Genomic DNA, 27,844 nt, shown 5'->3' on the forward strand with positions numbered 1-27,844 from the left:
AACATTGGAAATTAAAAATTCGAATCACAACAGGGTCACCCCCCTCACATCACGGTATGGAGTCAAGGCCATCAAAGGGGAACAAAAACCCTAGAAAAAGTGTTGAATTCCGAAGCTGCCCTTATGCCTCGAATTTTTAGCGCATGCCAGCTCATAGAGTCCATAAAACTAAAACGACGCCTGTACGTACAGCTAATACTCACTCGCGAAAATTAAGAATTAGTAAGAATTCCAATTCTAAATCTCAACCAAATGCTCTGCTTCTCTCTTCTATTGTGCTCTCTTTCACAGTCTCTCGCTCTCTTTCACGCGCACACGCTGACGCAGATTATTCGATTTTTATCAAGTGCAGAGGAACTCCCAAGCTGGCTTCGTGTTCGTGCAATTCGAGATTCACACTTCACTGTGAGCTTAGGTTACTGTTGGTGATTCTGTTGAACGCCCATGTCTTCCACCTTTAGTCCCTGTCGGAGCCCAGGAAGTTCGAGGATACAGTTAATTGGCGTCGGAAGTGTTTCCAGGTTGAGATCTTCGTCGGTCAAGAAGGTACCGGAGCCTTTGCGGCGAGCCGTCGCCGACTGTCTCTCCTCCTCATTGGCCACTTCGCACCATGGCGGCCCCTTTTCCGCTGTGGTCAATGAAGCTGCCAGGACTCTTCGGGTTCGTGGGTTTCGCTCGTAGTTTTGCTGTGTTTATTGTTTCTTAGATCTTACTCCTGTTGGTTTCCGCCGTTGGATTCTATGGTTGAGCCTTGAAATTGTTCTTTTCCCTCTTCTCAAATTAAGTTGGGCTTGATTTATTTCTGTGGTTTTAATTTGTTTGGAATATTCTCTATGGTTCATTAGAGGGAAACATGTGTAAACAGGGCTGGGGAAACTTTGGGGTATTTTGTTTCTATCACAGTCTTTTCATAATGTGAGCAATTTGGCCGAAATTGACCTTGCCTAGCCGCTGTAATACTTGTATTCGATGCCAAGCGTTAGAAAATTGTTCGTCCTAATCCCAATTCGGGCATTGAATGCAGAACCAAACGTGGCTTCTTATATATGCTAAGCAACGTGAGAAATTTCAGTACAGAAATGGAAAAGAGCAGTTCTCTCGGTGTTATTGCTATTTATATTCAGTTGGCAGCTGTTCACATCCTTTCTTTTTTCTTTCTAATTTTTTTTTCCTGAGCTATTCTTAATTTTGTTTTCTAATTGAAATTATAACTGCATGTGTGCATCTTTATTTTTATATGTGACTATTTTTTACTTAAAATTTGCTTAACGCCCTATGTGAAGGTGGTGCTACCTCTACATAAATTCTTGGAAGTATTCCCTAAATTAATGTGATGCGTTTCTAATTTTTACTTGTAGTGCATGCATTTCATTAAATTACATGCCAGTGACATGACTTAATCACTTAAACTACAAAGCTTAGGAAAAAGCCTTTAAACTTTTAATGCAAATGTTGTATTCATCATTGCTCTGTCATTCCAAAAAGTTTAAAATGGTATACTAACTACACTAGTAATGCTAAGATATTTCATATTAAGAACATAGTTATGTGTGAGCACCATACCTTTTTCAAGTGTTTGTACTCTTTTTGCTGAATATGAAAATACTGGTTGCCTCATGTAGTTGGGAGGAAAAACTTAATTTATTGTACTTTCTTCTAGTGTATGAACTTCAGTGACATCGATTTGCATCTTGAGTAGACTTTAGTGCCATGCTTGTCTGTTGTCAAGCCATGTTTGGGTATGCTAATATTGTAAACTAATATTATAAGGCCATTTAGATTCAAATTATGATGTCATTGTACGTGATATTTAATGCCCGACGTGTAACTTTACCAATTTTATGATTTAAATGCATGATTGGCAGGACTATCTGGCAGCTCCTGCAACAATAGACTTGGCTTATAACATCATTCTTGAACATACCGTCGCAGAGAGGGAGCGCAGGTATCTGTCACATTTATTTGTCGTCATTGTACAATGGTTAGATGATGATACCGTTCAGATTATTTAGGCCCACTGATGCTATATTATTCTGTAGTTAACTGTAGGATATGAAATGCAGTGGGTTAGCTAATTTTGTTGGAGAGTGATGAAATAACAGCTGGGCATTCAGAGTGCATTGAAATAATCTTATTTAAGTGTAGATATTCTTTTCCGTGTTTAGCCTTGAACATATGGTGTATTGTGTTTGAGAGGCTTGTTCTGCATGTTTTGTTTTGAAGATACAGTGTTTTCCTGAATTTGGCTGTTTGGCTTGATGGGTTACGTGTTATATTTGAGCGAAGCATCTGCTTGGCTCATGAAAGAAAAGTTTTTATGCTGTTTGCCAAGAACGTAGGGCTGGGTAGTCAACAACATTATACACACCAAGTGAGATCTGAGAAGACAATTATCCAAGGCATCTTTAAACCTATAGTGACCTAGGCTTTACACCTTGGGTTTGATTGCAGAACAAAATGAATGATAAAGCTACTTACTGTAAAAATCATTGATTTGACTATTTGACTAAATGAAGGCATTGTAATTGTCTAAGTAGTCTTCTTGTGACTATCTTATAGGGGCTAGGAATGCAACCCTTATTGCATGGGGATTAAGAGTTCCTACCACTTATAAACCTACGAGGAACATGTTTTCTGGGGCCAACAACCTACAAGGAACAATCAGATATTGTAATGAGACCAGATGATGCTTAATTAACATAAATCCCAAACCCAAATATCAGACCCTTTGTTCCACCTATTGTTAAATATTTAATGAAGAATGCACTTGTGTGGAATGATGTTAGGCATGTTCTGATTTCTTTTTTTGCACAGATGTGCAGCATGTTCTGGTTGACTAACATTTTCTACATTTTTTTGGGTGAATTTCGTCATGTCATCTACATTTATAATTTATAATTTTTAAATAAATATTAAAAAATATGAACGAAGAAAGGGCCCAAAAAAACCCTCGGATATTGGATTGCATGATTTTCCCTCCATTTTCTCCATTCTGCCACACGTGCCTGTGAGGTCTTAATTAAATATTTAACAGGATTTGAAGGGTAATGTTTACTTTCAAAGTACAGGGGTTTATTCTCCGTATTTTAAAGAAAATGATAGTTATTCGCAAGAAGTACAGGACGTATTAGCATATTTCCCCCCTTAATTTCAGCTTTCTTCTAATATACTATAGGTATTATTAGAGAAGGAAATGAAAAAAGTATAAGAGCAGAGAACAAGATATCCTCCTAGGAGAAACCAAAAAATTGCACAGCCAGAACAAATAAGATAAGAACTTCTAATGAGGACAGTGAACCGGTCATTGCAATCTTCATGTTGAACGAGGAAACTCCTCTAAAATAGCCTCTAGCCATGCTTCATTAAGAGGCTAAGGAGATCTATTTTTCACGCTCAAAAGAGGCAGCTATGTTTGAAATTCTGGTTTCCTCTCTGTCCTTAACCAGCAAATTGACGAATATCACTGTATGTTGCACATGGCCAAGGAAAGGAGCCTTGGCATCTTTGCTCTGCTTGAAACCTCCAAAGTGGCACAAGAGAGGGTTCTTTGTTCTGTCTATAGTCTGGACCAGGACAAGTCCTTATGTGTTTTTCTTTGTTACTGCTTTTGAACATTATATGAGGCATCTTAAGTTGTACTTCTAATATACTTACTGTTTATCCAGTCCTGCAGTGGTCACAAGGTGTGTGGCACTTTTGAAACGGTACCTTCTAAGGTATGTTCCCTGAATAAATGAATATTCAATGGTATTCAGCATCGTATCTGTGGAATGTCAGTTTTTCATCAGAAGTTCCTTTCATCCATCTCACTTAGGAGAGAATTATTCTTCTGACTTCCATTAATTTTATGACTGTGTATTGGACAAGAAACCAACCGTTATTGATTGCTTCCTATGACATTAGAAATTCACATCTCATTTTAATTCAATCAGATACAAACCGAGTGAGGAGACATTGATTCAGATAGATCGGTTCTGTTCAAACATAATTGCTGAATGTGATCTTAACTTGAATCGGCCATGGTCACAATCTTTGAAGCCACAGTCTGGCTCACCAACGTCTACAAATATGTCTCCTTTGCCTGTATCTAGCTTTGCTTCCGAGGCACTAATGAAGTCACTGAGTTATATTCGTTCCCTTGTGGCTCAACACATCCCAAAGCGGTATTTTCAGCCAGCTGCATTTGCTGGGGCACCTTCTTCGTCTGCACAATCTCTGCCATCATTGTCATCTTTGCTAAGTAAATCCTTCAAAACACAATTATCTCCAGTGACTGCTCCTGAAGCATTAGAGAATGATTCAATTGCTTCATCTGCTTCAAAGTTATCAAAAATCGAAAAAATTGATGAAAAGGATGAACTTGAGTTCATTGCCCATGATGTCCTAAAATGGCGCTGGCTAGAGGAACATCATTTATCATCAGTACCATCAGAAAAGTAAATAATTCATTTTTACACTCAGTTTGTTTTGGTTGCAGCCTTATTGGTGATAACTTTTTTCCTCATATTGGTTCAGAAATAAATTCGTTTTTGACATGCTTTTCTACAGTGATCATGCCGTGAATTCTCAAGATGTAGGGGCATATAGTTTCTTAGAAGTAGGCGCTGCAGCATTACTTGTGGGAAACGTTGAATCTAAGATGAAAGGGCAGCCGTGGAAAATTTTTGGAACTGATGATATGCCCTACTTGGATCAACTTTTGCAGTCCTCCCCAGTTACACCAATTACTAATTCTGCATCTTCTCATCCTCACTTGAGAGCAATAACAGCATCTAAACGCAATAAACCAGGCCCTCGTCAAATTTGGTATGCTCTCTCTCTCTCTCTCTCTCTCTCTCTCTCGCACGCATGCATAATCACATCTTTTAATGACCTGTTTCTTCCCTATCATTTATTTTTCTCATCTTCGCTTTTTCAATGAGGCCTTGCCTTGATCTTAACATTCATTTTTCAATAAATACCATATTAAAGGCTGCAATTTTTTTCCCATGAGTTCTAATGGAGCAATCCTGGGGTTGGAGTACCTCTCAAATATCATGTCATTGTCTTTAGACTCTGGTGGACTGATAGAACCTTAGACCTTGGGACCATGCTGTTCTGGTCCATTTTTTGTGTTGAGAATTTATTGTTGCTATATTGGAGAAAATGTAACAACTGCCTAATTGTTAGGCTGGTGTGGCTGAAATAAAGAATTTATAGCGACAAAAATGCAGCCTTGTATCTGTATATGCCTAAAAATGACCTAAAACTTCTGCAGGTGTGGTCTTAGCATTAAAGATAGATAAAACCTAATGTGAAATTAAGAAGAAGCCTTGTCCAAATTACGAGTGAAGTTCTGGTTAAGCCTAGTTAGTTTTGAAAGATTTGTTTACAATACACAACTGCTGAGAGGCCTTGATCTGAAGTTACTGGGGCCTTTGGAGTAGCCTGCTTAAGTTAATATATTATGCTGATAAAGTACTGTGGATTCTATGAAAACTGCTGGAAATTATGATTATTTTACTTCCGTTTTTTTTTTATTTATTTTATTTGTTTAGCCAATATTCAACATAAAATATGAGAAATGTAGAAGTTTCATTGTTTATAATGCCTCATCTTTTGTTCTATGCAAATGTTCAGGGATTGCTCTAGTTAAGATTTACTTGTTTTTATTTAATTTTGAATGTTTTGATGCTTTTTAAGATTAGTGTGAGTGTTCTGTTATGAGATAATGTTAGTTTAAGTGTTAAGTTTTGATACAATACCTATAGGATCACCATTAAGTTTCATCTGATAGTTTGATTGGAGTTCGCTCTCCTTTTATCTTCTAGATACACCGTTGCTGTTCAATAAAATAAGTTAACAGGATTATTAAGCCTATGCGTAAATACAGCTGCCAAATCTTTCTGAATAATGAAGCCCCAGGATCATCCCTGGAGACTACTTTTCATGGATGGTATACCGGTTCTTGTTACAAAGTCAGAAACTTAGTGGGGATAATTTTCTTCAATGGAGTCCATCTGTCCTCATTTTATTTGTGAGAAGCTGAAGGAGGACTACCTATGTTGCCAAGCCTGCCAATCGAAATAAATAACACTAAATACAAGATTTGGCAGGCCAAGAATCACATAGTGATGGCTTGGCTGAGTAACTCAAATGGGGGGAACTTTCTCTCATATGAGGCTGCCCATGGGATCTAGGAAGTTGTGCATTAGTCGTATTTAACTCGAGAATGCTGCACTTGTATTTGAGTTAGAAAGCCTATACATGAGCGAAAACTGGGAGAGGTGCTCATAAACCAATAATTGGCACTTTCATGTTAGTGGCAGAAGCTAGACATATGGGAGACCCACATATGGGAATTCATTACTGAGAACTAAGTATAGAAATGCTGTGAGAAAAGGAAGATTTATAAATTCCTTGTGCTTGTGAACAACCCATTAAATGAGTCATGTGGAAGGATAGATGCTATAGCACCTCTACCTTAAATTAAAGTTATGTTTTCAGAAGCAAGGCATGAGGAGAGTGAAGGAAGTTGATGAAAAGTTCCTGCACCTTAAATCAAGATTAAGCCATTGCATTGGCAGCACTTGGCCTACCAGCTTACAGCAATGATAACAAGTCAAAGAAGGAAAGTTATGCTGTGATCATTGCCAAAAAAAGGGCCAGACCAAGGAGGTCTGCTGGAAAATTCATAGCAAGCCATCAAACTGGAAGCCAAAAGCAAGACATGAGAACCATGAGTTAGTGATGAACAAAATAAATAAATAAATAACAAAGAAGGACCAGAATGCTGCAGAAGAAGTTTTGGGTTTTACTCTTTTAGCACTCCTGCATAAGAGGGAATTGGTCTTGGAAAAGACAACTGGCAATGCTTGAATAGCTCCATGCTAGAAATATTCAGCTTGGGGGGGTTGGAAATAACATTTTGAATTAAGATGCCTTTTGTTATCATATTTCCTTATTTAATTAATAATTAATCCTTATCAGTTTTGTAATTATTTTTGGATAATATTACTATGGATTAGTTCTTGCTTAAGTGTTGTGTTTTAATTAGGATAAGATTAGATTAAGTGTTCTATTTTGATTAGGATAACATTAACTGATTGGTAACTGAAGTGGATAGCTATCATCAGATGTATGTTTTTGCTTACAGCTTTAGTTGGATAGTCTGAAGTTTATATTTGCTACTTTTAATGCGCTAAAAGTGTTTCATGATGTATTATTCCTTCTAAGGATAGCTTTTTCCACAGGGAGGATTCTCCTATGAGTACGTTCCGTCCCCGAGCTCGACGACTCTTCCAGTATCGTCATTACAGGTATGGACGCAGAAATTCAACAGAATTTGATACAAGTATTTGCATGTACTCTCATTAGTCATTGCCCTAAAATTGGTGCTATAATTCACTTTCTGGTTTTACTTGAGAACCATTCACAGAAGTAGAAGTCGCATTTTGTTTTCCAATTCAGATTCAGAATTTTCTTCATTTTGACTTAAGCAGAAAATGCTAAAAGAAATGTACAAAATTGATGGTGGTCATTTTTTTTCCTGAACGAGCAAGGGCTTGCATATTTCCTAAAAGTTTTGTAATTTCTGTAAATTGGCTCTCAAGAGTCAAGATGGGCGGTGATGGGAGAGAGCGATACCATTATGCTCTTTCTGGAATGCATGGTTCACGTGTTTATTTTCCTCCTATGCTGGCAGAGGCATATAGGGGTGCACACATGCCCAATTGGCCACGGTTAACCTGGTTTGGCCTGGTCACTTTGGGTCAGGCCAAAACACACTGAAGAGAAAAAGACCAAAATGAGAAAACCAGGCGACAACCAAGTTGGCTTGGGCACTGGGCATAGTAGTCTAAACTCAAATGTCATCCCCGCAGTCCCTGATGCTAAAAAATGTTTTTTGGTTTAATAAATTGAGCTATGATCATTCAAGTTGTTCACTGAACAATTCATTTGGTTTTTCAGTGCCATTACTATTTGCATTTGACATTGTCTTGGGATCTCTCCTGTGCTTCTTGGTACTTCATGTAACATCCTCATACAACAACAACAACAACAACAAAATTAATAATATTCTTGATATATCTTTAATAAAATATTTGTGCAACTAGAAACGAAAATAGAAAATATATATACCCTAGTTTTTGGTTCAACAGAAGAGTGCTGTTTTGAACTCATGACTTGATTGGTGAGAGAAAGATGCACTCACAATCAAGCCAAGATTTTGAATGGCAGAAAATATATATGCGCAGTTCCTGTGTTACCAAAAAAAGGAAAATATATGTATATGTACATGTAATAAGAAAATAGGAACACAGTTGATTTCACATTAAAAAAGGGATATTTAAGGCATTTTTGGGAATCATGAATAAAAGCTAAGAAAAAAAAATCTTTAAAGTGGAGATACATGATTATGCAAGTTAGTGATCTGGGCAAGGAAATGGGGTAGGGAGTGAGATATTATTGAACTAATGATCAATTTGTGTAAAGTTTGAACAGGAAAATAGTGTAAAGTTTGAAGGGATAAGTTAGTGGGTTGTGTCTGATATCGATGTATGGTATAAAGACAGATAAAAAGAAGGGAATGAAGGTATTGAACTCTCTTGGTAAAGAAAATGATCAATAAAACCCTACCAAAAGAATTATCATAAAATGAAAATAAGTTACTGAACAAAAACATTTTTTTTATATAACTATATATCTATTTGTGTGTGTGAAGTGGTGAGGTGTGGAGATGAGTGACGTAATAGTAGGAGTGGGTGCAGGAGTATGTGACAATATCATATATAAGTAGATGAATGGATTGTAGAAGTATCTGCATGCGTGCATGGTTTACCCAGAAGCCACATGGCAAGCGGAAATAAAAAAAAATGGAAAATTTACTTTTTGGAAGATATACATGGCTGGTAATATATCACCCAATCAGAATGGTTCTCTCCATCTCTCTCTCCCCCTTTCCCTCTATCCCTCATGTTGTTTGGCTTCTCAATCTGCCCTGTACCACTCACTTCTTTCCTTTCTATTTCTTACTATCCCAGCATTTCCTATTTGTCTTCATTCTCTTCATACCATACATTCACATAAGGTACAACTCACTCACTTATCTCTTCGAACTTCACATTATTTTCATGTTTTATTTTATAATTATATCTCACTCTCTATCAACTGCGTCTCTATTGTCCTATTATATGCATATATTTTGTTTTATTTTTGTCCATATGTACCAAGAATTAGTTTAATACGCTCAAAATATTTTTATCATAATTGCTCAAATGTTTTGTTAAATTAATGAATTCAAAAGCATTATTGATTTTGTTGTAAATATGAGGATGTTACACTTAAAAAACTTGTTTGTTAAAAAATGAGTGATTTGTTCTAACATTTTGCTTTGAACTTCACAATTATTAATGAACACGTTCAACCAATTAAAGAGTTACTTGATGGATATTCATTGATAAACCTAGAGAGACTCTTCTATCTCTTGTTATTTTCCTCGTTGTGGGTACTTTGAAATTGTAGGATTTGTATACCTCATTATTATTGATCCATGTCCTTATGCACTTTGGAAACTTACCTCGTTTGGATAGTATTCTATGACAAAGTTCCCATTCTCTGCCTTTTAGTTCCCTCCTTTTATGGATGAAGTTTTATCTTCTTAACCTTTCTGTCAAGCAGAAGGATCTCCTCCGCCATTACCATTTGCCAGTTCTTCATGTAGCACTTGAAACCTGCAATATTCAATCTCAGAAATGACCCTTATTTGTCATTCTTATCCTGCTATTTTTGTGCTGCTAGTAGTTCCCTCATGTTGCGCCTTGTCCCTTTGCCTTTATCTCCTTGCTGATTGAGTGAAACCGTGCATCTGTTTTGGTGTGAAAAGAAAAGAGAAGACAGGTTATGAAGTCAGAAACAAAGCTAGAGAGAGCAGGTGGTCTAGTACCATGTGTTGTTATGTGAGGATTGAAAGTGGAAAGGAAGCCCTGCAATCCCAGCCGGATGATGATAGAATGCATGAGCATGTTAACATGCAAACCATTTGCTTTATTGTCATCATGTTCTTTCTTTATCTTTTTGAACTTTTGGTGGATGTTATCTTTCTTTGCAGCTCAGTTGATTTCCTTTCTGTTTAGTTCAAGCATATAAAATTAATTCGCAAAGTGAAAAATTTCTACTGCCTATGTTTTCACTGAAGAAATTTACAACTATTAATCATTCTGTTTTAAGTTGATTGTTTTGTACAATGTTCAAAATTTTAACTTGTTCTGACCAGTGAGCAACAACCTTTGCGGCTGAATCCTGCTGAGGTACGTGAAGTTATTGCTGCAGTTTGCTCAGAGTCTTCCTCACCAAGTACCAATGTGATGACACTGACAAGAAGACTGAGCAATACCAGTGGAAATCCATCGATGGATGTGGCTGTGAGCGTCCTCATTAAACTTGTTATTGACATGTATGCTTCAACCCGCTTGTCTATTACGTTTCATTCCATTCTTGATTGTATACCTTACCCATGTCTTCCTTTCATCACTTGCATTCACACATGATAAAACTTGGCTAGACCATTCCTATTTTGCTGATTAACGAAAGAAAGTTTGACAAGCCTCCCCTTTCACTTATAAAAGAAAGGGACAACTTAAATAGTCAATGTTTAAGCATTGCAGAAAAGAGGAGGAAGTGAGTTGTAGTATGATATGATTTATTCTTGTGCATTACAAGAGAAATGATGAATGAAAATTTCAAATAACAATTTTGCGAAAGTGGTCTCTTGCTTTAAAAGGAAGTTAATAGAATAATTCAAAAGCAAGTCACAAGTTCGTGCCATTTGACAGCAATTCAAGGATGGCCATTACTAAATATGTGGTAGAAACTGATGGCCATTGTTGTCATGCGGGGCAGTGGTTTCTAGCATGTGTTGTTTATTGCTCCCTGTTTGTGGGGACTCTGGTTCTTGTATAAATTTTCTTAAACAACCTTTTCTTCTTTTGTTGGCATAATACATGTTTTTTGTGTAAGTGGTTGAATTATAATATATTAGTCAAGACAGTTTCCATAAATTGAGTGTAAAATAAGAATGCTGAAATGTTGCCATAGACGCATAATCTTAATCTGATATTCTCTTCTACTGACTATTTTTTAACCTATGGGTTACTAATGCATGGCATGATGGCTGGTGTTGTGGCCGGTATTCATCACTTGATGGATAACATTGTTCTTAAAACATTCATGTTGATTGTGGAAACGTTTCAATTAGAATATATATACTCAAAGCACATTTCTCAATTTGAGCATGAGATTAAAATGTTGTTGTGTCTTGGTAATCTGCTCTTGCATTTTAATGACAATATTCATTTTTTTAGTATGTGTCGTTTGGGTCAGTCACTGAACTATTTAAACTCTTTAAGTCTTGATTGGCAAAAAAAAAAAAAAAAAAAAACTCTCAAGTCTTGAAGTGTTTTTAGTATGTTTGTTGTTTGGATCAAACTCTCTAATAAAGGCTCTCAGGCCTTGTCAAAGTCTAAGTAAGCTCGAAAGCTTAAATTGTTAAGCAAAGTTCTATATATAACCTCTTATAACCCATTTGATATATTTCAGTATATAGTTGATGAGGAAATCCCAAGTAGATTGACTTGAAGCCCCAAAATCAAGTGAATTAAGAAATCTTAACTCTTAAATTCTGATGCAGGATTTTAGACCCAATGAGATACAACTCATTAATATAGATAGAATAAAAGAGAACTGAATGCCACAAAGGACTCACCTTTCGTAAGTTCTTACAATTCCTGGAGAAAGACAGAGAGAGCCAATGAAACTCGCATGACTGTTATTACTCAGAAACTAGTCTGCCTCCAACTCTCTTGAATTGTTTAAATAGGCTACATTTCATTAGGAACCCTAATACCCTAATGGGCTTTATTAAAAATGAAAACACAAGTTTATTTTGAGAAAAAAATCCAGACTGCTAAATAATGTCAGGTTCTTATAAACATGTCACCTCATCAATGATATCATGTGCACTGCACACAACATGCTTATTTACATTATGGAAGTTACCTAGTAAATAGATAAATAGGTGTTAGTTAAAGAGGTTAACAGATAATAAGTTGATTAACGTCCATAAAAAGTTATAAAGAGTCATTGTAATTGTGAAAAAAGATCTAATACTGTTCCATTAGTTTCAACACCCATTTCAACGGCTCTTCATCCCCTTTTATAGACACTAATCAACTAACCATATGTTAACCCCTTTAACTAACTCTTATTTATCTATTTATTACATAACAAGAACATTAATGAAAAACTAACAGCTAGGTTTGGGCCTAATTTTGCCGTCAATCTGTCAACCAACTTCAGGCCTTTATTTGACATCCTGTCGTTACCCTGGCAGGCTCTTCTTTTCTAGTTCATGATCTGGTAAGTCTTGTAATGTGTCCTTTAGCAACTTGGACTTCAATCTGTTATTGGCCATCTTGGTTCTCTTCAATTTTTTGTAATTTTGCATGGAATATGTCAAGGACCTCAGCTTAAATGCTTAACTTGTTCAGTGAATGCCCATGAATAGTTTCATTACTCTTTTAACATTCCCCTCTACACAGAACCCTTGAAATGTAGAACCTGCAATATCTTGAAAGTTTCATTTAGCTATGAAGCAAGATAGGGGTGGCAAGGATTGACCTTTGATCAAATGGTGGTGGAGACTATGATACTGATAGGTGGGAATAATTTGGAATGATCGAAAATTGAGAGAGTAAAAGGATGAGAGAAGAACAGGAAGGTAGAGAGAGAGCAGAGAAGAATGAGAGATTAAAGAGAAGAAGTTGAGAGAAAATAGAGAAGCCGAGGAGTCACTAGATAATACGTCCTTTCTCATAAAAAATACATCAAAATACAATTATTAGGCTATATATAGACGTCCCTTCCCAATGGCTATATTAACTAACTAACTAACCAATTATATCCTAATTACAAATTTATAACAATACCCCCCTTAAAGAGATCCTTGCCCTCAAGGATCAGTAATAACAAATTGAGGAAATTGCTGCTGGAAATGATGCAGAGCTGTCCAGGATGCTTCTTCCTCTGGTAATTGTTTCCACTTGACCAAAATTTCAGTAATTATCCTCCTCTTTTTCCGACCAACTCTTTTCTGCAAAATGCATTCAGGTTCTAAAACTGGAGGTACTTGAGGCCAGTCAAGAGGTGGATGCCTCTGCTTGACTTTAGGATCAGGACATAGCTTCAATAAGGATACATGAAAAGTTGTATGTATTCTGGAATCAGGTGGTAGTTCTAACTTGTACGCCACTGCTCTAACTCTTTGAATCACTTTGTAAGGACCAAAATATCTAGGAGCCAATTTTTGGTTACTCCTAGCAATTGTAGAAAGTTGTCTATAGGGTTGTAACTTTAAGAAAACCCATTGTCCCACTGCAAATTCCCGATCAGATCTGTGCGAATCTGCCTTTTGCTTCATCATATTTGCGGCCCGATGGAGATGATGTTTGAGAACAGCTATCATCTCTTCTCTTGCTGTAAATGACCTGTCCACAGCATCTAGCACACTATTATGAGGTAAATGAGGAGAATGGAGAGGAGGTTTCTGACCATATAGAAGTTCATAGGGAGTAGCCTTAGTTGCTGTGTGAAAAGTGGTATTATACCACCACTCCACATGAGACAACCACTCACTCCACTGCTTGGGCTGTTCCCAACACATACACTGAAGATAGGTTTCCAAACAACGATTAAGCACTTCGGACTGCCCATCCGTTTGAGGGTGATAAGCAGTGGAAAGAAGTTGCTTTACCCCCAAAACCTGCAAAAACTCTTTCCAAAACCCGCTAACAAATAAAAGGTCATGGTCACTGATAAGTTCAGATGGGGCCCCATGTAATTTATAAACCTAATCCATAAAAATTTGAGCTAAAATAGAAGCTTGAAAGGGATGAGTGAGTGGTAAAAAGTGTTTATATTTACTCATACGGTCAATTACTACCCAAATAGTGTCCTTACCAAAGGATTTAGGGAGTCCCTCAATAAAATCCATAGTGATACTCTCCCACACCTTGCTAGAAATAGGCAAAGGCTATAATAGTCCAGGGCAGCAACAGTCTCATACTTACACCTAGCACATGTATCACACTGTTTAATAAAATCAGAAATGTCAATTATTATTTTTTTCCACCAAAATAAGGCCTTAACCCTCTGATATGTAGCCTGGATTCCTGAATGACTGCCTTGTGGGCTGGCATGGAGCCACTCTAATATTTTCTGCCTCAAATGAGGATCAGAACCTATCACCAGCTTCCCTTTTCTTCTTAATAAGCTCCCATCCCGAGAAAAATGACCCCACACTCCCTCATTTTCTTGAGTTTTCTTCTGGATTTCTGAAATAACAGCATCTACGTCCCAACCTCCCTTGATTTTCTCACATAACTCTGGTGACAATGTGTCTAAAATCATCTGCATAATTTGCTGTTTCGGTATTCTTGAGAGAGCATCTGCAACAGAATTTTCATTACCCTTTTTGTGCTGAATCTCATAGTCAAAACCGGCCAATTTAGCAACCCAAAACATCTGAAAGCTGGTCTTTAACTTCTGCCCAAGCAGATATTTTAGGCTTTGCTGATCTGACCTTATTATAAATTTTTGCCTTTCCAAATATTGATGCCAATAAAGCACAGCCAAGACCACAGCCATCAATTCCTTTTCATATATTGAGAGTTTTTGATGCCTTTCAGCCAAACCCTTGCTAAAATAAGCAATTGGTTGACCTGACTGCATTAGAACAGCCCCTACCCCTACTCCACATGCATCAGTTTCAACTACAAATTGTTTTGAGAAATCTGGAAGGGTAAGTACTGGAGCAGAAATAAGGACTTCTTTGAGTTTAGTAAAAGCTGCAGCAGCTACCTTTGACCACTCAAATCCATTCTTCTTAAGAAGAAGAGTTAGTGGCTTGGCTAAAATCCCATAGCTCTTGACAAACCTTCTATAGTATCCAGCCAGCCCCAAGAAAGCCCTCAATTGCTTAATATTTGTGGGTTCAGGCCATTCAGCCACAGCTTGGACCTTCTTGGGATCTGTCCGGACTTGCCCACCACCAATTAAATAACCCAAATACTCAACTTCACTTGCTGCAAAAGAACATTTGCTCTTTTTAATAAAAAACTGATGCTGTCTCAAAATAGAAAACACTTCCTTGAGGTGCTGCACATGATCATTGAGATTAGAGCTATGGATTAATATATCATCAAAAAAAAAAACACAAACTTCCTCAAATAAGGACGGAATATGCTATTCATAGCTCCTTGAAAAGTTGCTGGTGCATTAATTAGACCAAATAGCATAACTAACCATTCATAATGCCCACTATGTGTCTTAAAAGCAGTCTTTGAAACATCTTGAGGCACCATTCGGATGTGATGATAACCAGCCCTCAAGTCTAATTTTGTAAACCATTTTGCAACACTTAACTCATCCAAGAGGTCTTCCACTAAGGGAATTGGGTATTGATTTTTCACAGTTTTCTTATTTAATTCCCTATAATCTATGCACATCCTCTAAGTGCCATCCTTCTTTTTGACCAGTACAATAGGGGCTGAAAATGGGCTTGAGCTTTCTTGAATCACCCCATTAGGCAATAATTCTCCTACCAATTGCTCAATAATATCCTTTTGAGCTGATGGGTATCTGTATGGCTTGAGATTAATGGGATTGGTCCCTTCCTTAAGAACTATCGAATGATCATGGCCTTCCCTTAATGGTGGCAGCCCTCTTGGTGCTTCAAATAAGTCAAGAAATTCTTGTAGAACCCCAAAAATTTCCCCTAGAACATCTGAACCAGCATGGATAGAAAGACATTCCATCTTTTCCTGTCCTGTGGCCACTAGTTGGAGTAAAAAAACTTGACCCTCATTCAGGTCTTTGAATTCCAGCTTCTTCAATTGAATTAGGCGTAGAGAATTAGGATGAGTAGCCTGAAGCTTACACAACTTCCCCTCAAGCCAAAAAGACATGGTTAACGACTCATAATCCCAGAATGGATTTTTAATGCTTTTGAGCCATTTAAGCCCCAGGACTAAGTCATATGTATACATTTCAAGAATTCTAAAATCAAAAGAAAATTCTAAGCCTTGCATTCTCCACTTGAATCCTTTCCAAATACCATGCACCTTAAGCTTTCTTCCTCCAGCTACCTCTACCTAGGCTTTATTGGTTCCATCAGGTTGCCACCCAAGTGTTTTTGCCACCTTAAGGTCCAAAAAATCATGAGTGCTTCCACTGTCAATTAAGATCTGAAGCTGCCTCTTGCCAGTGTCCTATGACTCGCATGGAAGAATTCCCATCAACTCCCTCTATCGCATGAATAGAAATATTGGGTCTGTCATCTTCTTCCCTGACTTCCATAATTTCTTCCAAAAGAGCATCTTCTTGACTGTCTTGAATTTCCAAGAAGTGGAGTTGTAGCTTCTGACATTGAGGACATTTATGGTCTCTTGAGAATTTTTCATGGTAGTAAAAACATATCCTGTGCTTTGCTTCGTCCTCTGCCGAGAGAATTTTGAGTGGTTTATTAACAATTTTTTGGTTAAAAGAAGGGGTTTTTGAAGATAAAGATGTTGACTTTCCCTTTCCTTGGGTCCCACCACCGATCAAAGCATTTTTATATGATCGCCAAGTGTTTTGGTCAGGGAGTTGTGTGGAAGAAGCTACCGCTGCCACTTGTCCAATGTTCTTGTGCTGACTTTTCTTCTTAGCTTGCCTTTTTAACGTGATCTCTTGCATTCTTGCCAAGCTTTGTGCTTCTCTCATGGTTCTTGGTTTAAATAACCTGACAAATCCCGCAATCTCTTCCAATAATCCATTGAGATACACATCTACCAAATATTCTTTAGAGAAGCTTAGTTTGCATGATATGGTGTCGAACTCATCATTATATTCAGCCAACGTCCCTTGATGCTTCAGACGCACCAAGTCGCTCATGGGAGTCTCATGAACAGGCCTAAACCGATCCTTTAATTCGTTGATATATTCATCCCAAGTGGGTTGCATGCCTGCCCACGATTTCTCGTACGCGATGTGCCACTGGAATGCTTTTGGATCAAGATACATGCTTACAATCTTGACTTTCGATTCTTCGGGGGTCTCATCAAGCTCAAATTAACGCTCGCATTTCAGTATCCAGCCCTCGACGTCGTCTTGGGTGAACTTTGGGAAGTCCATTTTGGTGAACTGCGTCGGCCGTCAGTACCCATGGCATTCATAACCTTCGCGACGATGTAGTTCCTCTAATTCTTGGTTGCGATTTCGATGATACCCATGGCGTCCTTCTCTGTCATGTCCCGCTTCATGCTCACGATCACGCATGGGGCATTTTTAACTGGTTGGAAATGCCTTCAACTAATTCGGTCAAGGTATCTACCTTATTAAGACCTTCTTCCAGTCGACCCACACGTTCTTCCATCTCTTTCTTGATCTGGTTTTGAGTTTGAACCATGTACCGCTGATGATGAATATGGGACATGAAGTGGCCAAGGAGCGTCTGCTCTGATACCACTGATAGGTAGGAATAATTTGGAATGATCGAAAATTGAGAGAGTAAAAGGATGAGAGAAGAACAGGAAGGTATAGAGAGAGCATAAAAGAATGAGAGATTAAAGAGAAGAAGTTGAGAGAAAATAGAGAAGCCGCGGAGTCACTGGATAGTACGTCCTTTCTCATAAAAAATACATCAAAATACAATTATTAGGCTATATATAGACGTCCCTTCCCAACGGCTATATTAACTAACTAACTAACCAATTAGATCCTAATTACAAATTTATAACAGATGCCATGTCACTATGTCAGATTAACTTTGATTCAAAAGCTTAAGCTATCGAATGAAAGGACATAGATATATAATTTTTAATCTCTATCATATCATGTCACTGCTTAGATATAGTTATTTGATGCTTCCTAATTTTGAGATTTAATGAACGTATTTCTGAGGGTGAACGTTTTTTTTTTTTCTTTACTTTAAAGATTGAGTGAAGTTATCTTTTGTTAGGTAAGCATATCATGTTGAGTGTCAGATCCTTGAACTGTGTATTAATTTTGTGCCATCTGCTTGATTGAACTTGTACCATCATTTTATGTTTCCATAGTGTTTTTTGTTATTCTGTTACATTGACAGTGGATAATGGCTCTAAAAAAAATATATTTTGCAGGTATGTTCTAGATTCTCGGACAGCTGCTCCTCTCACTCTCTCTATGCTTGAGGTGATGCGTGAATAAAGTAATATTTTTGTCATGACAACATTTATAATTGTTTTGCTGTTACTGATTTTGTTTTTGAACTACTTATTTCAGGAGATGCTCAGTTCTTCTAAATCAGCTTGCAGGATTCGTGCTTTTGATTTAATTTTAAACCTGGGGGTTCATGCTCATCTTTTAGAACCTATGATGGCTGATGATGCTTCTGCAATTGAAGAAGATTATTCTCAAGAGACCTGTTATGACGACTCTCAACTTCTGGCCCAAGGGAGCAGAAAAGGAAATTCTCCCAATATTAACATTTCCTCTGCAATTGAAAGTTTTGAGCATTGGATTTTAAATATTTTGTATGAGATACTACTTCTTCTTGTCCAGGTATTATTAATTTTTGTTTCTCCATTCTCTGAAATTTTCCTTTTAAAAGTCTAGTCCAAGCAACTGTTTTTCTTAAAAGGTGTGCATTGCAAGTATATAGCTGCAAGGTAACTAATTTTCATGATGGCAATTTTCATGGAATTTGTTGGCTTTATGTTTGGTTTTAAGTCAGAGAGAGTGACATAAGATATTATTGCAGGTGATAATTGTACTTCTTTGAGTCTTAGAGGTTTTATGTCATCTATCTCCATTTTTTTCTCTCTTGCTTGGGCTTGTACGTTTTTGAGTCTCAAAGGTCTCAGGTCCAATACCCTTTTTCCTCCCTTTCATTTCTGTTATTTTTTCATTTTTTTCTTTCTTTTTTCCTCCCTTATCTTGTGTCTCTGATGCATGTGGAATTTTATGTGTTAACTTTGCATGCGGTTAGTCATTATTCTTTTAATGGCTTTACATTTGAAGATTCTTAGCCACTCTGTTAACTTTTTGCCATCTGATATGCTTATCATTGTGCAGAATGAGGAGGAGGAGGAATCTGTATGGGCATCTGCACTCAGCTGTTTGCTTTATTTTGTATGTGATAGAGGAAGGATCTGGAGAAATCGATTGCAAGGTCTTGATATAAGGGTGAGGGCTGATTTTCCCTTCTTTTACTTTACAATGTCGTTTGGTAGCAGAACTGTAAGAGCTAATCGCCCAGGCATTCTAGATCCACAAAACATGCTCATTGGATGTTTGTTTGTTTAATTAGCTTTTCTATTTGCATTTCTCTCTTTCAAATCTCAATCATGCTTTTGATATTAGACCTATTGGTATTAGACTACAGGCTATGGCCACCATTTAGTTGCAGTGAAAATATGCTTCCTCCATTTCTTCTAACGGGTTAGATGATTGCTTTCTCCCATTTTGCTGCACTCTCTGCAGCACACGACCTCAAATCTTGCCTTAAATTAAGGAGAGTGAACATGAGATTCTCTGCCATTCTTGAGTTGGGAAACTTTGCAGAAAGTGGCAAAATGATATAGTATTGGTGATGAACAAACATCAAAGAACAAAAAGCAGGAGAGGCCGGTGATAGCAAAGCAAAAAAGGACAGGAGAGATGGAAATCCTAAAATTTCAAGGTTATAAGTGGGATTAGGTTATCTACTTACCCGTGTTTTATGAGTCGCCGTATGCCATGGGAAAATTGAGATTACCAGATAACTTTGTTAAAAAAAGTTATATTCAACATGCCACATTTAATTTCCTGAGCAGAGTTTCTGAGGAAAGTCAATGGATTCTTGCACCAACAGCACCTACGAGTATTTTATGGCAGTCCAGGGGGAAGAATATTTTCAATAAATAACTTCTGTCAAGCTTCCTGTATTTTTTCTTTCCTGCCCATACCTGCAGTTTGTCCCACTCTCTAGGCTATTGGACTCAAAATTTGGGTGGTTTAATACATTAAAACATGAAACAGCTCTTATGACCGGATTTTATTAAATCTTGCCTGTTTCTGTCTTCTGTCATTTGGCAGCCATCCTTTCTTTTATTATCTTTTCTTTTTCTCATTATGTGCTTGATGTCAATGTAACTTATGGTATCTTTGTTTGATTTGGTTATATAACATCTTTTAGGTTATCAAGGCACTTATAGAAATCAGCTGGAAGAATTCTTGGGCAGAATTTGTTCATTGTAAGCTTATTTCTATGTTAACCAACATGTTTTATCAAGTTCCTGATGAAGCTTCTGAAGCTGTACTGAGCACGCCTAAGTTTCTTGTGGATCAGCTTGATCTGATTGGAGGAGTTCAATTTATTTTAATTGGGGTATGCATTATCTTATTAAGCAGTATTTATATAACTCCTGTCTGAGGGGAAAAAGGCTGATACTTGTTTAGTTATTTTTTAAATATTAAGTTAGGAACCACTAACTAGCATGTATACTCTGCCAGTCTGTGGGAAAAGGGTAGGGTGAAGTCTTGAGCTGCTTTCATTGGATATTGCATAACTTCTTTTCCTGTTAAATGCAGTATTCTCTTGCAAACTCAAGTGAAGAGAGGAGAAATTTGTATTCAGTGCTTTTTGACTATGTTCTACATCAAATAAATGAAACGTGTATGGCTACAGGAGTCAACGAATATAGTGATGATGAGATTCAACCCTTGCTGCCTTGCTTGCTCAAACGCATGCACCTGAGGCATTTTACATATCTGTTAAATTGGGGGTAGAAGGCATCGGTGAAATTTTGAGAAGATCAATAGCATCTGCACTGTCCAGATATCCCAATAGTGAACGACTAAACATGGTACATCCTTGTCAATTTCTTTTGCTAGTTGGCATTGTAGTTTTAGAGGAACTATACTTTTTTTTTTTATGGGTTTTTATTTTAACCACCACCTCCCCCCCTTCTCTTTGCTGGTGCTTGTTATGTAGAATGGATGGACAGCAATAACCCTTTAAACTATTGGTTCAAGGTCAAAATCCTACAAACTACACATAAATCTGGTTCCTGTTAGCACTGTATGTGCTGGGTGGGGGAAAATGTTGCATTTTCGATCATACGTGCAAAAAAGAACTATCTATATTCCTATTCATAGTTACATAATAGTTTGTTCTGATAACTATTGCAAATAGAAGGACTATTCTCCTTGAAAAAACAAGATTATGTCTTCATTTTGGGTGAAAAGTATGGCAAATGTTAGTCTTCATGTTTTTGCAGTTCTGTACTACTTGTTACATCATGCACTTCAGATGATGTCAGTAGTTTATGGCAACTGATGATGTGCTTGGTTCAATTTTAGGTTTTTATATAATTCACTAATCGTTATCACCTTCATTTTGTTTTCTGACTTGATATTTTCTTGGGAGAATGACAGAGAGTTCCCAAAAGGACCAATTAATTCACGTTAGGTCCCAAGTGCCAAATTTCAGAATTTGCAACTCAATATTTAAATTTTGCAACTTGTATTTCAAATTTTAATAGGGAAAATATTTTTTTTTCTTCAACCATGTTAAAATTTAGAAAAACAAGTTGCAAATTCATTACAACATTGTTGCAAAATTGAAAGATTGAGTTGTAAATTTTTTGAGTTTGGCACTTGGGACCTAACTTGAATTAATTGGTCCTTTTGAGACCTTTTTGTCATTCTCGCTATTTTCTTTTTCTCTCTTCTCTTGTATTTGTTTAATAAAACATCTTTAACCTGTACTGTGCTTGTTTCTTTTTGGTTGTTTGCAGCTCTTGGAGATTGTTGCAGAGAAATTTGATGCAATAATAAGTTCATTCAGTCATTTGGACAAAGAGTTCTCTTATATGATTCAAATGACAAAAGCACACAAGTTTCTGGAACATATTGATGGTGTGGCTCAAGGAAATGGTGTTGGTCTGAAGGCAAAGCTTTCATGGACCACTTTACATTCCCTTCTTCACTCTGAAAGAATTGCTTGCCGACAAAATGGGTATATCTGGTTAGGTGATCTGCTTATTGCTGAAATTAGTGGGGAAAGGGGTGGAAGTATATGGGCAAATATCAAACACTTTCAGCAGAAAATTGCTGATGCTGGAACTCAGGATTCTTCAGTTGCATCAAATGTTCCTTTGCCTATATCACTCATGTGTGGGCTTTTAAAGTCAAAACACAACTATATTAGATGGGGGTTCCTTTTTGTTCTTGAAAGGCTTCTTATGAGATGCAAATTTTTGTTAGATGAGTACGAAATGCAACATGTTAGCAGCACTGATGGGCCTGAGCGGAAAGATTGGCATCTAGAGAAAGCCAATGCAGTTATAGACATAATGAGCGAGGCTTTGGGGCTGGTGTATCAGATAACTGAGACTGACCGTATCAATATTCTAAAAGTAATTGTTTCTGAGCTCAAAGTTACTTGTTGCAAAAACCTTTTCACACCTTACTAATTAGTAGGAAGGCATGAACCACATTAAAGATGAAAATCTGTTGGAAGTAAATATCCTATTTATCAAGCTATTCCATCAAGAAATAGAAGAATCAATACTATGATATTGCGGATTGCTCTAATACAGAAACTTTCTTGGGTAGTTTAGTGTTTAGTGATTAATAAATTCTGGCAGAGCTAGGTCTTATTGGTAAATGCATTTATGAGTTTAGATTAATAAAATCTGAAATCAGTGGGCAGTGGCTACTGAAAGAAATGTATATTTGAGTTTAGATTAATAAGGCTTCCTGAATAATGAATTTTACTTGTAAAAATTGTTTGTGATTATTTCTGGAGCAACTTATGAGAATTTTCTATTCAATTTTGGATTCCCAAGTATGTTATGACATATTATTCCTATTTTACTCAATTCTGTTTTTGAACAGATGTGCGATATACTATTCTCTCAATTGTGCCTGAGAGTTCCGCCTGCAACAGCATTGCCCTTTGGAGATGATATGCAACGTGACCGAAGTTTAAAATACATGGGTCAAAATAAGGAGTTGGATGGTGATAATGGTCTCAAACAAGATACTTTTCAATGGGATGAACTTAACAAAGAAGATGTTGATAGAAGATCTAGCTACTCCAATAACTTTTATCTGGATCATGAAACTGCATCAATGGCAGCACTTCTTCTACAAGGGCGAGCCATTGTTCCAATGCAATTGATTGCACGTGTTCCTGCTGAATTGCTATATTGGCCATTATTCCAGCTGGCTGGAGCAGCAACTGACAATATTGCATTTGGTGTTGCTGTTGGAAGTAAAGGAAGAGGAAACCTGCCTGGTGCTACATCAGATATTCGAGCCACCCTTCTCCTACTTCTTATTGGTAAATGCACTGCAGATCCTGCTGCTTTTGCGGAAGTCGGTCTAGAACAATTTTTTAGGTATTCTGAACTTATAATGTGTTTGTTGTGGTTGAGTTGGCCTACTTATTATGACATTTCAAACAATGAATCCTTCTTTCTTGCAGGGAATTCTTGGATGACGCAGATTCCAGGGTAGCATATTACTCTTCTGCCTTTCTTCTGAAGGTAGGAATTTGATTCAATTATTGATATTGAGTATTCGTGCAATACATAATAGTTCTTACATATCAAATATTAACTTTTGTCAAAATTTTCTTTTTGTGCAGCGAATGATGACTGAGAAACCAGAAAAATATCAACATATGCTTCAGAATCTTGTTGTCAGAGCACAGCAGGTACCCCCACTTCAGTAATTTGCTTGTAGCTCCACTGATACAGTTGTGAAAACTTAGACTGACAAGTGTTATTTGGCAATTAATTTTCATATATAGTTTCTGACTTTCTGAGAAGTCTCTTGACTAGCATTAATTATTAATCAATGAAGTAAAATAGATAACATAGTGGCTTTTGGAGAAAATTACTTAGCTGCATCTGGTTAGAAGGTTAAAATGACAGTTGTTAAGAACATTATACAGGTAGATTTGAAGATAATCGTTGGTACTTATGCTTAATACAACTAACTAGTGAGCAGATTTTGAGGTTTACTTGTAGATTAGCTATGGAGGGACTTGTGAAATTCTTGAGCTCTATGGGTTGCTAGGTGTAGTGCCTAATTTTTCACACTTGATTGTGCACTTTTGAAGGGTGTTTTCCTTTTGACTCCTTGGGTCCTACCATAGGTTCTATAGCTGGTTAGCCAATGGTGCAGAGATGAATACCTATGGAGGATTCTACAGGAGTCTTATGACGAGGACTTGGAAGTATTTGATGCCCTAGTCCTACATATCAAGTAATGGGGTTCATGTTGTTGTACTTATAGAGAGTGGCTCTCTTCCAAAGAATTTTCTTGTCAGAATTTGTGATGAAGATATTGATAAAACCAATAGCAGGCTTTCACTTGGCTGCCTAAAATATTGGGAGGAACTGTGATAAGATTCAAGATAATGTGCCCATAAAGACTTGTTTAAGAAGGAAGCGTCAGAAGATAAATTAGGATGGATTTCATTATTTTTTGATTCAGTATTTTATTTAGCTTTCTATTTAGATATTTCCCTTGATTTTATTTATCTATTTAATTGTTTAGATTTTATTTTATCATTCATTATTTTTGATATTTAGATTTTATCTAGTAATTTAGATTTTAGGAGATTCTAATTAGTTATCTAGATTTTATTCAGTATTTTATATTGTATTTAGCATTATAAATATGACTAGCAACTTAGAAGGTAGCATATCATCATCAATAAAACTATTCTTGAACCCTTTGAAGATTTTCTTAAGCGTGGCTATTGAGAGAAATATAGAATGAGATTCTTGTTCTATACCATCTTAATAGATTTATTTCTTTTATTTCATTTTATCATCATGAGCACCTATCAAACTGGTTCTTGCTAGTGCATTTATTTTGAAATGCTGACCGGCCCTTTGTTATCTGTGGGACATACTCCATTGGGCTTTTGGGTATGCAGTCTGGGCCCAGCCCCCTCTATAATTCTATCAGGCTCCTATAACATTTGTTTAAAAGAAACTCATCCAGTTCAGTTAAAGAGGGGAACAAGCCTGCCTTTTAAAGCCAATTTCTTGATATTATTACCATTATGGAAAGTTGTGAACTGCTTCCTATTTTCCTCTAGACACAAATTTAGCAGCGTCCTAGCAATGAGCAGTTCATACTCGTCAAACTTTCAGGAGAGAAATTTGGATCCATCTTAGTAGCAAAGCCACTTTAGCTTGGATCCGATAAGTGAGAATTAAGATAGCAGCCAGTGAAGGACTACGTGCATCTTGGATAAAATATTTAGTCCAAATTGGTGTGGATAAAAATTGAGGTACCAACATGAAACTTGAACGGAATTACATGTTCTAAAGTAATATTTTGGAAAATAAAAATCACATGTATCGTAAACAGGTTTTCATGTAGCCTTTAATGAAGTTGACGGTTAAATATATGTACAAAAAAAGCTTAAAACTGTTTGGTTGGAGTAAAGGCTGAGTTTAATATTTTATGGTATATTGTTCCTGTCAATCTGATTAAGCTTGTTCTGCAAAGTGGACATTGATCCACCGTGGCAAAGTTGTGCCGGTGCTGCATGCAATGCAAGTTGCAGCCAGGTAATATTTGTATAGAGTTGTGACCTATGAAGCATGAACACTAATACACAAATAAGCCAGGGATAAAGTCTGGAGCATGCCGGAACTATTAAAGCTTTACATCATGTGTGTTGAATGGTGCTGGCATGTGTCATATATGGACGAACTCCTTTAAGGTGTTGACTTTAGGAAGACCATATTATATTGCTGGTATCTCGAAGGTTATGGATTCATGCCCTATGTGCAAGTAAAAGCTATTTGTTTTCTTTTGAATAACTGATGTTTGTTTACTTTACAGTTTTCTCAAGGATTTATTTTGTTCATCCTAGAAAGTTGACTTTTTTAAGTAAACATAAATTTGCTACTTACGTGTTTGTGCCTTGTTTTGTGCTATGTAGAGCAACAATGAGAAATTGTTGGAGAATCCGTACCTTCAAATGCGTGGAATAATTCAATTGGCAAATGACCTTGGAACTGACTTGTGATCTTGCTTGACCTGGCTTTCTGGGGGCTATATTTATTAATTTGGAGTTGTGCAGAAGTATGGGCATTAATGGGCATTGAAGCTCTGGATCTTTCATCATCTACTATTCAATAGATGGGATTGAGACACCTATATCCAGATGCAGTTTTGTAAGCTTCCTTTCAGAAACAAGAATATTAATGTTTTTCAAACTGGTGGAGCTTGGAAAAACGGGCCAGCAGGATAAGGTGTGCTCTTACATTGGATTGTTCTGAGAAATATTTGGCAATTAGGAAGATAAACAATTGCGTGCTCTAAGGCCTTAATGCCTGTTGGTCTCCAGTCAAATTACACGTTTGGTGAGCCATGTTATATTTTGCTATCGTCTCCTGTCCTCAGCTTGTGTTGGAACTGTTGAGGGGCATGTTCATTTGGGAAAACCTGTGTAAGTTTGCTAATGGACTGAGAGTCAGGGATTGGTGGCATTTTAAGTGAAAACCCTTTGTCAAGGAATAGCTTTTGAGATCCTTCAATGTGGATACAGCTGCTGAATGTTACTGATCTGGGCCTTGACGTATTCTCAGGTAACCCCCTCCTCCCCCAACCAACCCCCCCCCCAAAAAAAAAAAACAAAAACAAAATGTGTTTGGGTGTGTGTCTGATGGGCATCATTATATTCAATGGGGGTCCTGCGGGCTATGGATTTCAGCGTTAGCATTTGGTGGGCCATCAATGAGCCTCGTAATTTTGTAGGTCTGTTAATGCATGCTGATTTATACCTCCATAGAACACCGTTATGCCTGAATTTTACGTGTCGTTCCAGTTCATAAGCCTTCTTTTCTGTCTCTGGCGGATGGGGTTTTTTTTTTTGGAGGGGGGGTAGATCTGTCATTTTCTTTTTCCAAATCGCTGTAGAGGGAAACTGATTTATTTCTCTCTCAAAATTCACACCACGGAAAATTACCTTACAGTTAGTGACATGTTTTGACTTCAACTAGCTTGTGTGTAGATGTTGCTGGCAGGCATGTACTACATTCTGTTGAGATTCTGCATAACTTCACGAAGGTTGTTTCTTCTGTATAGCATTGGATTTTCATGGAGCCTCCGTCAGTTTTTTCTTGTCATTTATGAAGTTGGCCTATATGCTTACCTTTTTAACTGGGCATACAGGGCCTTCAAGGAAAGAGCACTCCAGATTTGTACATTGTCACGGTCCAATCCAATTTGTTGTTTGGGGCATCATAGGATGTCTACTTTTTAGAGGCATCCTATTTGGTCCTTGTTGGCTGTAAATATCTTACCTCTTATCCATCTTTTCTTCTCTCTCTCTCTCTCTCTCTCTCTCTCTCATTGATATGACACTTAAATTGCGAAAATTGTAACATTTCTTGAGAAATTATGTAGATCTTTGTAGGGTTTTTGCAGCGCAAAGTTTTATAGGGCAAGTTGGTTTGTGGTTTGATAATCTTGATTCTTGTTTATGCAGTTAAAATGTGCAAGTTTTGGACCATGATGGAATGTTTTTGTCATTTTATATCAGTTTCTACTGGATACCAGAAATTTATTGGTTGTTGGATGAAGACTAAACATTTATTTTGGAGATCTCGCGCGCGCGCGAATGTACACTCACATGAAAAGTATTTTTTTATTTTTTAATAAACCATGGGAGAAGTATCTTTGATGCTAATTTGGTTGTTTTAAATTTTCAAAATCAGATTTCTCATTTTTTGAAGGATTTTCCATCTGCAAATTATTGCAGGGTTAAGAT

General features: G+C 37.0%; 1 protein-coding gene across 1 annotated transcript; it reads left to right on the forward strand.

The window, feature by feature from the left end:
- The first annotated feature begins 212 nt into the window (after positions 1-212).
- On the forward strand, positions 213-27,730 carry LOC129303766 (uncharacterized). Its single transcript, XM_054943286.1, is given in 19 exon segments — positions 213-660; positions 1,866-1,945; positions 3,666-3,716; positions 3,933-4,436; positions 4,549-4,806; positions 7,233-7,298; positions 10,256-10,435; positions 18,195-18,246; positions 18,337-18,615; positions 19,129-19,239; positions 20,231-20,422; positions 20,626-20,755; positions 20,758-20,900; positions 21,834-22,454; positions 22,936-23,441; positions 23,528-23,588; positions 23,690-23,758; positions 26,012-26,660; positions 27,086-27,730. Coding segments are annotated over 18 exon segments (3,606 nt in total). The 5' UTR covers positions 213-444; the 3' UTR covers positions 26,099-26,660; positions 27,086-27,730.
- The last annotated feature ends 114 nt before the right edge of the window (positions 27,731-27,844 follow it).

The sequence above is a fragment of the Prosopis cineraria genome, unplaced genomic scaffold, assembly GCF_029017545.1.
Source record: "Prosopis cineraria cultivar Desert tree isolate PC_DT_omini unplaced genomic scaffold, ASM2901754v1 PC1, whole genome shotgun sequence".
NCBI lineage: Eukaryota > Viridiplantae > Streptophyta > Magnoliopsida > Fabales > Fabaceae > Prosopis > Prosopis cineraria.